This window comes from Anopheles aquasalis, chromosome 3, assembly GCF_943734665.1.
Source record: "Anopheles aquasalis chromosome 3, idAnoAquaMG_Q_19, whole genome shotgun sequence".
NCBI classification, from domain to species: domain Eukaryota; kingdom Metazoa; phylum Arthropoda; class Insecta; order Diptera; family Culicidae; genus Anopheles; species Anopheles aquasalis.
In genome coordinates, this window is record NC_064878.1 from 43,877,480 (window position 1) to 43,891,563 (window position 14,084).

The following is a 14,084-nucleotide window of genomic DNA, read 5'->3' on the forward strand; positions in this document are numbered from 1 at the left end:
AAGCGAAAGACGAAACATCGCGTGGCACGTCGTGTTACACCTCTTGGAGGAGCATTTATTGTTCGTTTTGTAAATACTTAAAATCATGCCATGCTGTTCTTACGCTCGAATGTTGGAATGTTTTCGGGGGGGGAGTACCTGGGGTGTTTGTGATCATCACGTGTCGTTGCACGCAACGTCCGCGGCAAATGTTTTGGTAATTCCGTTCCGTCCGTTCTTCTCCTTCGCGTGATGACTGTTGACGATGACGATAAAGCTAATTAGGGGGAGTTGTATAAATAAAATCGAACGCAATTCGTATTCCGCTATTCTATTGGTTTTTCCTACGTCACAACTAGGCACGTATCTGCCGCCTGCCACCGCCTTCCGCCGATTTGGTTAGCTATCAAACGCACGAGAGATTCTTCTTCCACTCCCTTTCGCTGCTCGTTGTTTTGTTCCTTGTTTCTACTATGTCCTTTAACGCACTTTTTTTTTGGCACAAAATCCTTACGCTTTTCGAGGATAACTCTTGACGTACTACACACAACCTTTGCTTGCTCTTCAGTGACCTTGAATGCCCGTCGCGTAGTTCATTGAAGATGTGGTGAGTATTGGATTGCTGGTTCCTTGGTTGTCTGTTGGAATTGGTGGCCAGCGATCGACCGATCGGTGCGATGTTTCGATCGATGAACTGCCAACCACTCAGTCGTACAGTCAATCGTCCATATAGGTACCGCTCGTCCCGTTACGGTTGAGCGTCGTATCGACCGTTGGGGAGTAGGATTTGTACGTTTTCGAAGATCGTTTGTGTTTGACCGTACAAAACAGCAGCATCGATGAGATGAGACCAAACAGCTGGTAAGCGAGCGACAGTAAGGTAATTATTTTGTCAAAAAGGTCAGCATCGGAAGACAAAAACTCACCTGTAGGAAACCTATGACTAAACCAACTGTACCAACGACGTGAAGCCGCTGCACGAACCACATCTGCAGAATTTGGCCACAGCTTTTATCCCACAGCAGCGATGGATCTCCAGCTCTACAAGACAAAAGAGATTTTTTAATGTTTTCCAACCAAACACCCGTGCTACTCGCATTGCGCCATTACTTTCTACAGTCGATGCTCGGTAGCTCATCACCGGATCCTTCCAGAAACACGGAACCGTACTGGGGGCGACAGCAGGATCGCGGTACCCATCGCTCACCAGGCCACGCACTGATATCGTGCCAGTCTTCGTACGACGAAACACCACAACATTGAAGCTGAAATTGACCGTTGATGCAATTATTGTCCTCCATTACGCTTGCTAGTCACCACTACTTACGTCAACCTGCAGCTTATCCCAAATCGAAGCAACCGACGGTGTGAAGAACCCTCCGCGATCGCTCACGTTGTAGTGCTTCTCGATACCGTACTTCAGCTCATGGGCCAACATACGCCCAATTCCACCACGGAACACAAACGCCAACGATCCCAGCAGGAACTCGCTCAGGAACAGAAGCACGACCAGCGTAAAGTACTGCAAGAGAAGAATGAAATCGAATATGCATCAAATCGATCGAGATATCCAAGGAATTCCGCTACTTACTATCACCAAAAAGCATCGTGACTGGAACCAGGAACCACAGCAACCGAAGAAAGCGATCACGAAGCTCAGCACGCCGACCGTGATGAAGACGCAATCGGCACTGAGCACGGCATGATCGGGCAGTAGCGTGGCGTACCCGGGATAAGCAAAGTGTAACCAGACACCGATCGCCAAAAATCCACTGCCACAAAGCTGATAAGGAAAAGGAGACACGAAGCGAAGAGTTATGATGAAAATTGCCGAAAGGACTTTCTTTCTTCTCTACTTACCCAGATGAGAATGTTGAAGGAACAAAATGTCCTTCGTATGCAGGTATATCCGGTGCTTCCCATTGTTCTGTAAACGAAAAAAGGTCTTTAAATAACTTAACATTATTTTTTAGCTTTTATAATTATCATATTTTATGCTGTTATCACACAAAATGTGACTTAAAAATCTTGTTTTAAATACTCCGATTTAATTTTGAACGTGCTCTTAAAGCGCCTGAATGGCGGCACCAATCGTGCATCAGCAGCACCACCACAAGGGTTTCCATGAACACTTTTCGAATCCGCATCAACGCAACGTGCATTCCGGACGACCTTTGACAATGACGGTAATTGTTAATTAGCAACGTATTGTACATACCCTCTGTAAAGGCACTCCATGCTTAAATGTACAAAATCTCGATGGCCTTGGTTCGTAATAAAGTCTCCCCTCAGACAGACACACTGGCAACACGTGCTATAATAGACACTCTGATGGGAATCAGCATCGCAATAGCGACCACAACCCCAACAGGTCTATTGTTTAAAACTGTTTCATCTGCTCCTTCCCCCACCTACTGATAAGCACACATCGGATGCGACCGTTTTGAGATACCATACGACCGCCCGCTGCTGTCGTCCCATCTTCCGCAAAACGGATGCATTCATTATGAGGTCCCCCCTGGCCATCCATCATTTGCATGGCGGCCAATGCTGGGAACAATCAAACCGAACAAACAGCAACAACAACAAAAAAACCTCACACAGATTCCCAAAACGGATACAAAACGGTGTGTCTGATTTACATATCCCACTCCCCCCCCCCCCCCCCCCCCTTTCTAGTATCTGCCCTTTTTGGGGGGAGGAGTAGCGCAGCATAAAATGTGGATCATGTTAATGTTTCCGCTCCCGGGGAAAACCGGGCCGGTGGTGGCCCTCTGATCGCTGAGCTGACGATGAACCAAAGCGAACCGAAAGAAAGCGACACATTGCCGCAAGGCAAAAGATGAATCTGAGTGTGATTAGTACAATCGAAAAGGGACCAGAGCCATTAGCGACCGGCTGCAGCAGCTGCCATACTTTCTCAGGTCCTAAAAACTAGGAAGTTGTCCACATATGCTCGAAGCTTATCGCTCTCTACCTGTTTTAGCATAAACTGGACTATAGGAAAATGCATTTAGATTAGATATCTGTAACATCATAAATGGCGAGATTATTTTGAGAGAAATGGAATCTCCATAAGCAACGCGATAAGAGATTAATTTTCGTTATCATTATCATGCCGAGGTACGCATTACGGACCCCTAATATTAGGAAAAGCGCTTCCTAAGAGCATTCGGTGCATCAGCACACACCAATTTACCAAATGGCGGAGCTCTCAGTGTGGAGTGCTACTGATACCCAACATTGGCTTAAAGCTTTCAAGCCCCAGTATCCGGAACATAATTACATAGCAAGCCTGCAATCCTCTTCTAATCCATGCAACAAATCTGCAATTTTGTAACTGAAACTCAAGGCACGTGGATGATCACTTCGCCGCTCACGCCTTGCGATTTAGAAAAGGTTCTTGAACCAACCAGTCCAACCTCCACCCGGGGGGGATGCGGTTATGATTGGAATACATTAGATTGTAATTGCAATCAGCTGGCCACCTCCACATGCGAATTGTGAGCATACGCGACCTTCTCCTCTGTTCGGGAACTTGCTGCATAAACACTGCACTCTCGGGCACATTTCACCTTGCACACCAGTAATTACGGCATCAAACCACGGTGCTGGCCCTCAGTGGTTTCCATGATGGTCCACACCCACGGCGAGTGCAGAGAGCGCACTTGCAGACCGGGTATTTGACGAGCAGCCGCGAGTAGAGTAGATGATATGCATCCGCCACCGATGAGTGCGTGCCCGCTCACATTAGCACTTGTTTGCAATTACTAATTAGCCTCGAGCCAACAGGACCCACACAGACAGGCACACGTGCCTGCTCGCCTAGTTGGTGGCAAACAAAGTGGCACAGTGGCCACGCTCCTGTCACCGCTAATTGACCATGACCACCACCGATTCGTGGCGTACGCGGCCCGTTTTGGACCGTTTTTCCCCGATGAAAGTGAAACGTGTTAGTCGAATACCAGGTAATACTAGGCCACAGTGAGGTCGATCCCAGTTCTTGAAGGCAGTAGAGTGAGCTGGAGCCATCTTGACAGCAGAAAATGTCATTTGAATCCCGGTGGCACATTCTAACCGAAGAAAAGAGCATAATCGGGGCCCGGGAATGTATTGTTGGTCACCGGCAAAAAGAAAGGCAAAGAGAATTGAACCATTTCATCGCGTAAAATCATCAAACCAACCCCCCAGAGGCCAGCCGCAGGTGAAGTGGTGCGTGGTGGACCAATTCTCCGTGTTTTTTTTTATTTCTTCTCTCTCTCTACAGCCACGGAAGTTCATTGTCTTCGGTTCGGTCATGGCCAGCAGCAGCAGCCACACATTAGCAACGCAACGCCACTGAATGTTAGTAGCTTTTCGTCCACATTCTTCCTCCATTCCTCTTCCCCGGTTAATGGCCATTTGGCCGGTGCTCTGAAATGTCCAAAAGTAGCGCGCTGTTGGGCGAACACCGGACCGGACACGCCGGACGAAGAAGCGTTCCCGTGTTCTCGTGGTAACAGTTTCATTACAATCCACGGGACTGCCCTTCCTCTCTCCACACCGTGGAAGAACTTACCGTTACGCTGTTGCTGTTAGTGTGTTCAGTCAACCTGGGGAGAACCAAAAGCTGCTTGCTATGCCCCCCAAAGTGGAAGGTTTTTAGCGGATTTAACACATTTTTTTGGGCCTCGCGCTGGCCGCAAAATGGCAAACCGGACATCGCGTCGCCTCGGCATTCGTTGACCATAACGTTGCGGGTAATCCGCGAGCTACCGGTACCACCGGCGTTCCGGCTGGTGGTCATTCGCGTCGCGACGCGCAGACTCTTTTACAACCTGGGTCTTAGACCCATGTTCCCGCGGGGACCGTAATTTCATGCCGCAGTTATATTGCAAATCATCAACCCCGAACTGTCACTCGAAGTGTTTCGTTTCGTGAGATTGATCGTAGTACTCTGGTGCGTGGTGAGTGTGTGGAGCGCCATTACCGGGCGGCAGACATTACATGAACTCAATGGACCCTCATTGACACGGTCGGAGTGCCGTGCAGAGCATTGCAGTTGCATCATCACCGGTTTGCCGGTTGCAGAATATGATGATTGAACTAAATTCCCCTCACAGCGGGGGCCCCAATGCTCCAATGTGTGTCTTCGTAGTTGCAGTCATCATCATCATCATCATCATCAGCATCATAAACCACAGTAGGAGAGCTAAGAGGGAACGATGGTGCACTGTGCATGGCACAGGAAATGCACATTTTGCTGCAGCGGATTGGATGCCGCTCGGTGCGTTAGCGGCACGTGCTGCATCCGGTGCACCGATTCGTCGCATATGAACTGGTCATTCCCGGAACACAGACGCAGTTCCCAGTATGGTATGGTTGTCCGTTACGAGTTTAATCCGCATTTTCCACCATTCGCGAGGTTTCCATTTCTAATTTTCAATTTCCAGCGCATTGGCTAAGCCTCTAGGCAGGCGCACGAGTCCGTTTCATAAATCTGTAATTAAAATGAGCCGGACAATCGCCGGTTGCCATTGACCGTTGGTCAGGATATTGTGCCTGGCGGATATAGGAGCCGTCGCTTAGCTATTGGAGTTTTAGGTCAATAGATTTACAGTAATTAATCCCGAAAGGATCATATCCATTCAACAGCGATACTGGTTTCGCTTCCAGGAACTCATACTGGATCAGGTTTAATTTGCATTCATCATGGACACTACACATTCCACCACCCAAAAGGGCCTAGCCGGGATTGTACTGATGGTCTGGCGCTGGCCCGGTCTCCATCATTTCAAGCCAGCCCTTCCGAAGGCCACGCTAGTAAAGGCACGAACACACTTTTCGCAGCACGTAACGCAGCGCAGCACTCTCAAGTACAACCGGAGCTTAATGCACCGGGCAGGGCAGGAGGGAAGTACTTTCTACGATCCAAACGCGCTGCGGCGCATCCAACGTGACAGATTGACATTGACAAACCCAACAACAATGTGCCGAACGGCGGAAAAAGGTTTGTTTGTTTGTGTTCCTCCGCACCCCACTGCATCGCCCCGGGGGTTCGTGAGGGCGCCCCGTACTTGTGGTCAAATGTAAATATCACTTCCAACGAGCAGTCGGAGAGAAGATCGGATTATTGGCCCTGTGCCCTGTCGTAAGTCTCTTTATTTTCCATTACCTGTGGACCACTCGGTGGCGACGACGACGACGACGTGATGGTCTCTATCTTCGAAAGGAGGCCAACGGTGGAAGAGAATGGAAACTGAAGCGACGAATGCAGAGCACGGTTGTGGTGATGACAGAGGGAAGTCCACTACAAATGGACATATTCCCGTAGGTACTCCTCCCGGCCCCCCGGTGGGGGGGGGGGGGTGGTAAAGCCCTTTGGTCTGCTTGCATCTTGGCGACGCAGCTTTTCCTCCGTTCGTTCGTGGCACCACGACCATTTCTGGTCATCTCCCTTTCCCCCCACCCGGGTGTCTGGTTCCCGGTGCCGTGGTCCATTTTCTCACCTTCGGCCATTTAGGTCAACAGTTGGAACGGAAGATGATGATGATGATGGTGCTACGTTCCTCTGCTAGCTCTAAGGCCGCCCTGGAATGGTCAGTCTATCGCTCACCAGTCAGGAAATCTTGATCGAGAACTCCCCAGTAGGCCTCCGTGAAACGCAACCGAAGCACCGCCGTGGTGCTTGGGAAAATCTTGGTATTAAATGAGTCATTTTGGGGACACTGACCTGGGAGGACGGTTCTCACCGGAAGCCGCGACAACAGTGCGAAAGAATCGAAACACACAACAACAATGGCCGCCAGATAGTGTGGACAGTTCACTGTTTACTCTTGGCCCCGGGGGAAGCGGTGTGACCGGAAGGGAACCACCTTTTCGGGGAAGGTGGTTGTGGCATGCGAACTCAACCTTCCCATTCATCGTTATCGGAATGCAAAGCAGCAGCAGCAGCCATAATAAAATGGCCACAAACTGGTGATCGCAAACGTCATAAATCTAACGATTCCCAGCAGACAATCTCCCAGGAAAGGCACGATCGCGCGCGCCTTGTAGAAGAGTTCTGCTGCCAGAGGAAGAATGCGGTGTGAACTGTAACATTCCAAAGGTGCTGATGCTCTTGAGGTGGGAAAATGGAAACTGCTGCTGATGCTGGTGCTGATGCTGCTGCTGCTGGAAGCAGTTTGTTGTGTAACACTAATGTATGTTAGCTATTATGTTTACGCATCATCGCGCCTTGCATGAGACTGATTATGATGTTCAAAAGGCAGCCAGTCAGGTAGCAGAAGGAATAGTCACATTTATTACGCTCAATAAGGGCGGTCTCACCAGCAGCGCCGAACACGAGAGAGATGAAACAGGTGGGCCTTCAACCCATCTGCCCATGTTTATGTGTTTACCACGCCTCATCGCTCCCGATGCCGTAATGCCGCCCCTGCTCGTGTTTTCACGTGAGAAAATCCATCATCACCGCATCGCACCACGCCGCCAGACCACGAAATCTCATTCATATCGCGTGGCGTGCGTACGGCTGGACGTACGTGAAGACTGGAAGTGAATCTCAATAGAAAGTGAAGATGCAACACAACTCATTATTGGGCCCCTTCCCGCCTCGTCGTCGTTTTCCCATTACCCGTCGAAGCCACTTACGAGCCACACGGCGGGAGCATTCTTTGCAGATCGTTTTTTTACGCCACAGAGGGCCGCCGGTTTTTTTTTTCGGTGCCACTCGAAAGTAAAAGTAACGCGTGAGAGTGCTGGTGGCCTGGAAAATCGATCACCATCTTTCACTCCCTTGCAATCCCCGTTTTTCCTTCATTTTTTCTATATTTTGGCAAACGATTCCTCGCCGGTTTTGGCTGCTGCTAAACATCACGAACGTGGTGTGTAGGTTACGTGCCACGTTGTGACAACACAGCGGGGAGCGTGGAGCGTGGCATCCTTCCCCTTTTTCTCCCGGCCCGGCCATCCGTGGGGAAGGAAAATGGTGATCGCACAGTGCCCCACCGGGGGGAGTTGATGAGCGGCGTTTATAACGTTCAACGCTTGTTCCAAGGGGCTGCTGCTACTGCTGCCAACGATCATGTTGATCGTTTTCGTCGTTTTACACGTTTTAAGTGGATTAATTTCAGCAAACAAAACGCGGTTGCCTGCCTCGACCGGATATTAGCCGCGCGCCTTATGTCCAGCAGCATTTCCACCAACTTCTTCTCTCTCTCTCCCGCTCATTCTTCACTCATGTTTGTTGAATTTTCCTCGACCACACCGACTAATTTGGCTGTTTGTTCGGTTTTCCATTTATTACATTGCGCAACAGCAGGCAGGTTGCACTAAAATAAATTAACCTTCCAGTAGTGGTGGTGGTGATGGCGACTAATCCATCTCTATTTTGCAGTTTAATGACGTTACGCAACCCACAGCCGAACGCACGCCCGGGAGGGGGTGCGGAAATTGAGGAAATTGATTGATTGATCGAGTGAGGAACAACAACATTATGCTCGATGCCACAGCACACAAAAGCATGCACCAGAGGACCAGTTCAATGCTTGCGCATAACTCGATCGAGACAAGATCGGAATCAAGCATCGCCCCACGATTGAGACATTCCATGAGGGCGAACAAAAGAAACTCCAATCGATTCGATTGTGACGACGAGAACGAACTAATGCTCCGTGCCACTCCCCAAGCATGGCCACCAATCCCGCCAGCAATCATCGTCGAGCTCATAATTTAGCTTGGATCAACTGCTTTGTTCCACCTCATCCCGGGGGAGGGCACGATCACAGGAAGATCACGAGCGGTAAAAAAGGGGGCCAACAGATTGGCGGCAAACGAACTTATCGACCTACATAACTCGCTCGTCCGCTGTGTGGCCACACCGAGCACGATCATCATCCACCAGTCCGTCGATTGAAGGTCGCCTTCAATCTAACCTCCCAGATCACCGCGGCACCCACTCACTGACCGCTCAAAACGAGGGGGAGAGCGAGAGGGACTTGGATAGCGGCAAATCATCCTGGGCCCGAAATCGACCGAAACCGAAGCCGATCCGGTGGTCCGGTTAATAACGCCTCCATCCTTTTTTTTCTGGCTGATTTTGGGGGTGGGGACGGAACACAATCAAGCAGTTCCCGGGCACCATTTCCTGCCAGTGCTCAACAGTGCGCCCCCTTTTCGCTCTCGATTGGTGATCATTCAATCCCTCTCCCCCAGGAATTTGCTCCGTTGCATCGAACGATCGACCGCCGCATTTCCCGTCCGTCAGCACGATCACGCATAATGGCGCATAATGTTGGATAGCGTTCTAGCTAGAACTGTGGAGTGGAAGAACACTCGACCAAGTGTGTGCTAATCTGTGCTCCACAACACGATCACCATCACCAGCACCGTTTTTGTTGATGCAGCACGTAGCGCCCGGCATATATTTAACAATGGCACGGCGCGTACAGTACCGTTGGCGCTCGACGATCGGCCTCCCTTCGTGTGCTTCATTCTCGGTTCTCGGTTGGTGCGCGTTGGAACCGAGGAACCACAACATTGGCGTGCGCGCGCCCGCGCGCATCGACAATGAGGCGACAATTACCGTCGCAATTTAGAACAATTTATTCGAATCAATCCGGCCACTTTGACGAACACACTGGCACGGACACACAGACCGAGGCGAGGCGATGAGACCGAGCGCAGTGAGCATCGGTGCCAGTGATCGTGTTCCTCTGGATGGTTGGGTCTGGATCCGGATCCGCGATTATTTATGTGCACACCATCGGATCATTCGCACAGACACACAGGTATTTATTTGGTGTGATAACGCCCCATTACCACACCACACTCGTCTCCTCGTCCTATCACTTCCCGTTGTCGATTAAAGCGAATTTCATGCTGCAACCGGGAACGGAATGCCTTCCCCCCCCCCCGATGGTTGGATGCTGCTACCTTGGGATTGAGCGCACGATCGCGCGTCGAGGCGGGATGCTATAACAAATCATCTGGAGCGGGAGAGAGATTGAAAAAAAAATACGAAACATGCAGATTGAATCCGCTCGGATGCGGATCACAACTGCCGGGGGCCGCTTATCGCTCAGGGTCAAGCGGCATCCCCTTGCTGGCTGCTTGATGCTGTAATCGTGGAGTGGGCGCCCAAAAAAAAACCTTCAACACAAACACACTCCCAGGCACCAGGTTGTCACGGTGAGGTTCGATGTTGTGCGATGGTTTTAGGTTTTGCTGGAAACCCTCTTGTAGCTCTAGCCCCCTTGTGTTACAGATTATGCGAGGCAGACATTGAAACAAAACAAGAAACAGAAAAGATCAAACAGACGTTCGCTTCGGGGCCACCAGGCCGAAAATAGGATATCCTTCTAAGAAGTCCGTCTTCTGGGGTAGGTAGTGAGCGCAAACGGAAGATTTATGATTTTAACCAGCCGAGCAGCTAGCATCATTTTCCTGTTTTGGAGGAAAACGTTCAAGATGAATCCATTTTGTCACCAACGCCTGCTGCCTGCCTGCTGTATTCGCTTTGCTTATTTTGCTCCGTTTTGCAAAATCAAAACTGACAGCCAGTCGCCAGTATCCCAGGAGCCCAGGCCTCCTAATTTTGCAATCAAAAACAATCAAAACCATTCCTGCGAGCAGCATCCGCGCGATCCATTCTGGTTCCGCTGACCCTTCCCCTTCCCTGGCAAACAATTCATGCTCGCGGATAACGGCCAAAACATTCGAAATTAAACGGAAGTGAACCGGCCAGTATAAGTACACAAAAAGGAATGCTGCGGCTGCGTCGCCTGTCTATGCAAATTTCCCGTCGCGAAAAGTTTTGGCCCAAAAAGCGACTCAACCGAGCAGCGCCGCACCACACCGGTAGGACGTAGCGCCGCAGCGAATTGCCGTTTATTGCCGCGATACGAGCAACACATGTTAAGGGGTGGTAAAGACGCTACCGATTGACGCTCATTGGCCTCTCTTTATATGATGCTGGGCTTGAGCGTGGGGATTTTATGACAGTGAAATGAGTCTCCATCAGCAAACGGACCGTTCATCATCAAAGAGGCTCACTTTCTGCAGAAGATGGCCAAGCAGAGGACGCAACTTTCACGCATCCATATCGCACGCAGTCCGGGGCAGGTTGTGTTTTTGTCGCTTCACGCTGCGCACACACCGCGGAGCGATTAAAATGAAGATCATAATCTGACCTCCCCGGCTACCCTTTCCGATTTCGCACGATTTTATGTTGCTTGAGTTTTTTTTTCCTTTTTTTTTACACAGCAACACAGAAGTCGGAAACGGAAATTTGCGAGACTTTTGACCGTTTTTTGTGGCTATTATTAGTGGTTTGCGTGCCCCCTAAAGTCCTCTCCATTTCTAACGCCATATCTGCATAAGTGTTCAGTCCACCGTTGTGCCATCATGCGTATGGTAATTAGGCAACACTCTCACATGGGTTTCGCTTTATCTTTGGCCAAACACCACCACAACCCCGGTGGAGCTTTCTCTAGCCAGCCAACCACCCGGCCAGAGTATCATTGAAGAGTGTTGCGACTCATCTTCCAACGCACCATCGGTACAAAAACGGCAAAGTAGCCAAAACAAACATCAGGCCCCGGTCGCTCGGGGCACATTACACACTCCACCATGCCGCCACATTTGCATAGCACAGCAGTGTGGGCAGGCTGGGCGCGCACACGAGCACGGAAATGAATTTTAAGTGTTTCATTTCGCTTTCCGGTTGGCGCAGAGTCAAGAGAAATGGCCGAAAAATAAGGAAAATTGGAAGAAATCACCGAATCGACGTTGGGTAGACTATGATGCTGCATGATGCTGCTCCAAGATGATGCTTCTGCTTGCCGCCGGTATTAGCGGTCCATGCGGCTCGATCGAACCGGTACGCTAGTGGTTTGTTTTCCGTTTCTGTTTTACGCCGACAACACATGACATCATAGGAACAACGTGCTCGTGGCACTTACTCCTCGTGGCTGTAAGTGTTAATTTCATGATCGCGATCGCGCCATCGAGAAAGCATTTCTGGTGCGAGAATGACATAATCAGACTCTTCTTGGCAGCTGGGAGTGTGCAGAATTCATCTCGATGAGTTGGAGTTTCGCGAAATTTACTTACCACCACCGTTTCTCCAGCGTTCACAACCCACACACAAGCTCAAAGGAAACAAAAAAACCTGGACTGCCTAGCAGGAATGGAACGCACGCTGCTTCCGGTAAAGAAACACCTGGCACAGCTGATCGCGATCGCGATGTTGACAGTATACTATTCTACCACGAGCGCGCGCCGCGTCACAGCAGGCTGCGTCAACACAACAACCACGAGGTACACCCAGTCGCACCCAGTCACACTTTTGTTGGCAGAACCAGCTAAGAACACCACACCTATGGAGGGGGCACACGTAGAAACACACAATAATTAACATTTAATCACACAAATACGCCAGCTCCCGGTGCTACTAGCATTCTACTACGAGACACACCGTTCTGCACCGTCTTGGTAACGTGCTAGCAGCAGCAGCAGCAGCAGCAGCAGCAGGGTTGAAGTTGCGGGAAAGAGAAAGCACCACGAGGTGAAGCAAAAACAATCTCAAACAATTTGAGAAAGCGCCACCGTCCACGGATGTCGTCCACTAGCTGTGGCGGGTTCTCGTTTCTATCTCGCGCCTCGTTGCAATTCCAGTCACGTACACACCAGAAGGGCGTTGGGTGGGAAACGTGGTGTGCGCGGGGGTCACTTTTCTGCTGTGTTGGGTGACTTCTTTTGATACGCACACGCCCCAGGAACACGCGAGTCGGGAGCAGCACGGTGAACCTAATCAAATCGCTTCGATGCTGAACACGCGCGCGCGCACAGCTCACTCGGATTCAGAACAAACACGAACGTGGATCGACTCCAAACAGCGGCAACCCCGGTTACCTCTTCTCCCGCCCAACAGCAGCAGCGGCAGCGGTTGGCGCTCTCGAACGTACCACACGATGATCGCGGAACACCGAACGAACAGCGTTGCGCACCCGGCGACGGTTTGGAGGGAAGTGATCGCCTCGAACGTAGTGGCGACGGTCCGCACTCACCACCGGCTTGGCTTGGATGGTGTAGATGGGGGGCGGAGATCACCGATATGATCACTCCTTTCTGTTGGGCTTCTTGCTGTTTAGATTAGTGACCGGGCGTTCGTTGTCAGCGTGTTTTTCTCATATTTTAGGAATAATTGTTGAACATCTGCCAAAAGTTGTACTAGGAAATGTATTCTTATTATTAATAGATAAACTCTTGAATCATTTAGAGATTGTTTCTATACAATTTGGTACAGCTCCAGAGCAACATAAAAAAGATCAAGCCAACAAAAATTTAACAGCTGCATTTATTTCTTTTAATATGCTTAGATCTTTCCAACAAATGAGCCTATGTTATGTGATTATATTGACTTAGTAGTTTGTGCACTGTAAATCGTGTTTGCATGCACTAAGCTTATCCTGCGCGATCGCGATCTCGAGTAAGGATCATAGCGACGATATCAAATTGAACGCTATTTGGATGATGATCTGAAATTGATCGGTGGTCTTTTAGTTCGAAAATAGACTGGAGAAAAAGAATTGCCGTTTACTTACAAATAAAAGTAACAATATTGCCAACTGTTTGGTCATTTTTAATTAATGGTTAATGTGCATCGAAAAAGGTCCAGTCTATGCGGTTGTCGTTCCTTAATATTTATTTTCATCATAATACCTATTTGCTACTATTTTGAAGATACTCAGCAATAGATTTGCTGAATTATATTACTTACAGCATTAAAAAAAATACCAAAAACCAACAGGGATTATGTTTATGTTGTGCAGTGTGCGTAGCATAGAAATTGCGTACCTGTAGGCGTAATGGTTACATCGCCGCTGATCCTGATTTCTATTAATTTTGCTTACTAATTCTATACTTCAACGATTCTACTGATTGCAAACGCACTTTTAAATCTTCCAAAGGCACTATGAATGTTAAATTTGTTAGGCGTCCTTTCAAAATGTCCAACAACCACACTTTCTCGGGGCCATTTATCCCGATTTGTTTGAACACTTGATCCTCGAAGCCCTCTCATCGTGCGCATCGCACCATACTTATCCTGCTTATACTTACTCAGT

At 49.5% G+C, this 14,084-nt stretch overlaps 1 protein-coding gene across 3 annotated transcripts; it reads right to left on the reverse strand.

Moving 5' to 3' along the window:
• Positions 1-34: 34 nt before the first annotated feature.
• Positions 35-13,031, reverse strand: LOC126574677 (tetraspanin-9). Of its 3 annotated transcripts, none has more exons than XM_050235006.1 (8): positions 12,924-13,031; positions 12,070-12,335; positions 1,840-1,906; positions 1,571-1,762; positions 1,307-1,501; positions 1,090-1,244; positions 906-1,020; positions 35-837 (listed from the first exon to the last, which is right to left on the reverse strand). In XM_050235006.1, the coding sequence occupies exons 3-8, from the start codon at positions 1,900-1,902 to the stop codon at positions 697-699; spliced, it is 861 nt and encodes a 286-aa protein (XP_050090963.1). In that variant the 5' UTR covers positions 1,903-1,906; positions 12,070-12,335; positions 12,924-13,031; the 3' UTR covers positions 35-696. The 3 variants fall into 3 exon arrangements, with proteins under 3 accessions (XP_050090963.1, XP_050090962.1, XP_050090964.1); XM_050235005.1 differs by having other exon boundaries at positions 12,871-13,020; XM_050235007.1 differs by lacking the exon at positions 12,924-13,031 and adding an exon at positions 12,434-12,845.
• Positions 13,032-14,084: the final 1,053 nt, after the last annotated feature.

What these genes read in the sequence shown, in the direction of transcription:
- LOC126574677 (XM_050235006.1), bottom strand. Translation starts at nt 1,902, where the DNA reads ATGGGAAGCACCGGATATACCTGCATACGAAGGACATTTTGTTCCTTC. An exon ending in CCTTCAACATTCTCATCTGG is followed by an intron (nt 1,763 to 1,839) that starts GTAAGTAGAGAA and finishes TTTCCTTATCAG; the next exon opens with CTTTGTGGCAGTGGATTTTT. An exon ending in CCGAGCATCGACTGTAGAAA is followed by an intron (nt 1,021 to 1,089) that starts GTAATGGCGCAA and finishes TTTGTCTTGTAG; the next exon opens with AGCTGGAGATCCATCGCTGC.